The sequence below is a fragment of the Pseudonaja textilis genome, chromosome 8 (assembly GCF_049901715.1).
Source record: "Pseudonaja textilis isolate UNSWEBS1 chromosome 8, rPseTex1.2, whole genome shotgun sequence".
In the NCBI taxonomy this organism is placed as follows: domain Eukaryota; kingdom Metazoa; phylum Chordata; class Lepidosauria; order Squamata; family Elapidae; genus Pseudonaja; species Pseudonaja textilis.
In genome coordinates, this window is record NC_141997.1 from 2226332 (window position 1) to 2230422 (window position 4091).

General features: G+C 38.6%; 1 protein-coding gene across 1 annotated transcript; it reads right to left on the minus strand.

The window, feature by feature from the left end:
• Positions 1-642: 642 nt before the first annotated feature.
• Positions 643-3827, minus strand: NR0B1 (nuclear receptor subfamily 0 group B member 1). The gene is made up of 2 exons (XM_026716059.2): positions 2878-3827; positions 643-1194 (listed from the first exon to the last, which is right to left on the minus strand). The coding sequence occupies exons 1-2, from the start codon at positions 3545-3547 to the stop codon at positions 950-952; spliced, it is 915 nt and encodes a 304-aa protein (XP_026571844.1). The 5' UTR covers positions 3548-3827; the 3' UTR covers positions 643-949.
• Between the last annotated feature and the right edge of the window lie 264 nt (positions 3828-4091).

Consider the following 4091-nt stretch of genomic DNA (forward strand, 5'->3'; position numbering starts at 1 on the left):
TCTAAGTTTTTTTAAAAAAAAACTCAGGTAAAAGTAGTCGGTCATATGAAAGATGCAAGTTCTAGTTACAAAAATTTGGAAAAGGACAGCAAACCTTTTTTTATGACAAAAATAGAGGTTTATCAGGCTTCCATTCTAATCCCTCTAAAGAGAGACAGAATATTTAGGTTAACATAATGTATTATGTAATACTTGTAATCAGATTTGTTCTGAATCAGCTTTGAATCCACATATTCTATTTTACCCATGATATTATAAAGTGAATTGTTTGCAATTATTGACAATTCTGATAATTTACAGGATTGTGTTTGTTTCAAATTCAAATGTATCTTTACTCAATTGCTTAGAATTGATGTTGTAGAACCAAAAGTTTGTATCTATATGTGCATGCATCTTCTGTCTATCTAGAAATTCACTCCAGCCGTTTAGTGTTGTTCTCTGAGAACTTCTGACATAACGAAGTACGTTCTAAAGCTTATCATGAATTTGCTTAATCTAAATTAATGGTCAAACAAGATATGAGATGTAAGACAAGATATTACACTCTGCTTGGTTATGCTTTAAAAATATAAAATTGTATAGCATTTGAGTGAACACTTTGGTTTGTATACATATTATGCAGATCAGAATGGTTTTAATTTTATGAATTACATAATACTTTTACTTCTTTGAAAACAAATAATTGCAATCCAACAAAATCATTGAAACCTACAAACTCCTTTCTATGTAAGCGTAGAATTATTTTATTTTTCAAGAGAATTTAGATTGATGATGAAAAGCTTTAAGATACTTCTAATTAATAAAACAGAGTGGACTCAAAGAACATTCCATTGCTGAATACAAAAATATTGCCACTTTAAAAACAATAAGTTAGTTTATTTTATAATAGTTTACACTATTTTTGTCAGACTTTTCCCACTAAATTGTGATGCCTCACTCATGTATGATTTCATAATTTTGCACAAAGCATCTCCAACAACATGTCATCCATATTTACTGTTCCAATAATGGGCCTGAAAAAAAGTTCTGCAATAACACTGGCATTAATTGATCCAAGTATGGAAAGAGCCACATTTAATTTAGCAAATCTATGCTGGTCTTCTTTGTGAATCAGTCTGACATGTTCATTTAGGGCTTGTTGTGCTTCTTGCTGCAGTCCTTGGATGTACTGCACACAGTGCAGCCCTGGCAATTCTAAAAGGAGAGATGGGAAGAAGAACAGGACATAAATATTTATCTCTTTCACTTGTAATATAAACAATTTATATTGGATCATTTTGCTATTAATAAATTCGTGTACTACATTAAACCTTCTGACTAAGGTTATATATTGAAAGAAGTATGTTATGATGCCGATAGAGTAATATAAAAACAGTTACATGGAAGGTATTTCAATCTACTCACCTCTAGAGATACTAAAACTTGTATGAAAGAAATATTTCTGCAAAAATATCTCTTCACATAAATACACTGACATCTATGTTTAATAAAGTGTTTCACTAAAATTCATTCTTATGTATAAAAATGGTCATTGCAACGTTTTTTTAAAAAAGAGGCTTTCCAAACAACCTGTTAACTCCAATACAACCTGTACTCTGCAAAGGTATTTCTGCAGTTGCATGTAGCAAAAAGGAAGCTCTAAATTAAATTAACATGTTTACATCTGCACCTCAGCTCAATACTTTGCAATCTTGGATGATAGGATCTCCCTCTTAATTTTGCCACCTAGCACTTGCTACAGGATATATATTATATTTACACCATTTTAGAATTTTTTAGAATAGTTCTATTTTAGAAGACAGCACTGCTAGGTTCTGACTGTTAAAATTCATAGAAAATGGTAAAATGGTAAAACACCTGATAAATAACACAGAAACTTGATATGAGTGTTTTTCTCTCTTGTCACTGTTCCTTAAGAGCACCATTATTTACAGTTTTAATAATAAATGACTGTAATCTCAACTAACTTGGATGTTTTAAGATTGCAAATATTTTTTCAGATTATTTAGTCCCTAGTATCTTTAAGCTTAATGTATTCAGTATTTCATTCCACACTACATAATTCAATAAAGTTTAAATCATATCCTTCCACAGCACATATCTAAAAATGTTATTCATTAATCAAAATGAACCTTTATTTTTTATTAAATCTTTAAATGAATATCTCATTTGCTGAAGCAAATCTAGGGCTAGTTTTATAACATGAATTTGAGGTAAATTCATTTTTCCCCTCAATATACATACAAAACAAATCTCACATAGAATTGTTTTTATTTTTCAAAATCCAAACTTAACATGTTTTATAGTTAGCAATATACTGATTATAGTTCCCACGGAGTTTTGGGAAGTAATTGTTTTGAATTACTTCGTGTTGTCTGCATACAACCCTTGTGAACTGATATTTGCTTCCACACCAAGTATCATCAGAAGACTGTTTTTTCCAACATTTCAATTCACAAAATTCCAATTCTCACCATGAGCTCTCTATCACCTGGTATGAATCCAAGAAGCTAATGACTACTACTATTAGACATTTAGCTTAGTAAGATTTTAAAAATACAGAATATGGACTCCAGCAATCTAACGCTCAATAGGTGCATTTCGATACCTGCCAGTCCCACCTAAATCCTTAGGTCCAGTTATTGAATGTTTTTTTAAAAGATTCTTTTGCATGTATGGGCAAAACTAGACTAGTCGAATTTCCTCCCAAGCTACAGAGGAATACTATTAGAAAGTCAGGCCCTTTCCGTTACCAGATATCTTCCAGATGAGTTGGAGTTCCCAATGGGAGGTTTAAGGCCAACACAACTGGGGGTCCCCCAACTTCGAGGCCTGTCCAGAGTCATACCCAGGCACTACCAAAAATGGATGGCTTACCCGGATTAAAGAGAACCGTCCCCTTGAGGTAGGCATACTCCTTGGTGCTTATGTCCAAACTCCAACATTTGGCCAAAAAAACTTTGATGTTTTGGATCTCTGCCGCCGACGGTAGCTTGGCGGTGCCGCTGCTTCCACTGCCATTCCCACAGCTCTGCTCCAACTCCCCCTGCGTCTCACGGAGCAACTGGAGCTGCCTCCGCCGCCTCTGCTCTTCATCGCAGTGCTTGTTGGTCAGTATCGTGTGGAGCATGCTGAGCTCCGTGGTCTCTACCGTCTCGAAGTGCACTCGATCCTGGGCCAGCCCCAGAACCAGCAGGGGAGCCCAACAGCTGCGCACCAGCACCAGCTGCTCGTCCAAAGGCAGCTCCTGAAAGCAGGGCACGTTTTTGACGAAGCGCAGCGTTTTCACCAACACGGCCGAAGCCGCCTTGCACGCGACCTGCGGGTGCTTGAGGGCTACGCGCCTCTGCTTGCCGCAAGAGCAGCCGAGCGCCGGCGCGTAGGGCCCCTGGCCCGGCTGAGGCGCGGGCTGCTGCCGGCTGCTCTCTTCCTCCTCCTGCTGCTGCTGCTGCTGCTGCTGCTGCTCTTCGCTCTTCAGTATGTTGTAGAGAATGCTGCTCTGTCCCTGGGAGTCCGTGCAGCACCTACATCTGTCCATGCACGCCATATCTCCAAGGGGAGGCAGCAGCGGACTGTGAGGGAGGAAGAGCGGGGAAGCGACGTCCCTTCGGCCCTTAACTTTTATTTATAGTGCGCGGATAACCGCGCTTTGCGGCGCTGGACTTCAAAGGTGCGGGCGCTTGTTACTGGCTGGGAGGAGAGGACAGGGCGGAAAACAAGACGAAAAGCGACCTTAAAAACTCCACCTTCTCCCCTCCCCTCTTACCAGCTATAGAGAAAGAGAGCGCTTATATTTGTCTTTGTTCTGGGCTTGCAATCTGCCGCTCGCGTTGCTTGGGAAAATATTTCCTGATTCCGTTGTGCCTCCTCCTAGCCCTCCCCCCAGTTAAAAAATAGCTTTTCGAACAAAACGGAAGGGGCAAAAAATTCAAATCTTTCTACTCTATCATTCCCCCCTCTATCTATTCCTCAATTGGAGACCTGAAGTTTAGGAAAGCTAAAATAAAAGATAAACAAACTTCAGGGCATTAAATTGGCACTAAACAGGCTTTTGGGGAAATTAGCCAAGTGTTGTCAGATGAATATTTCTT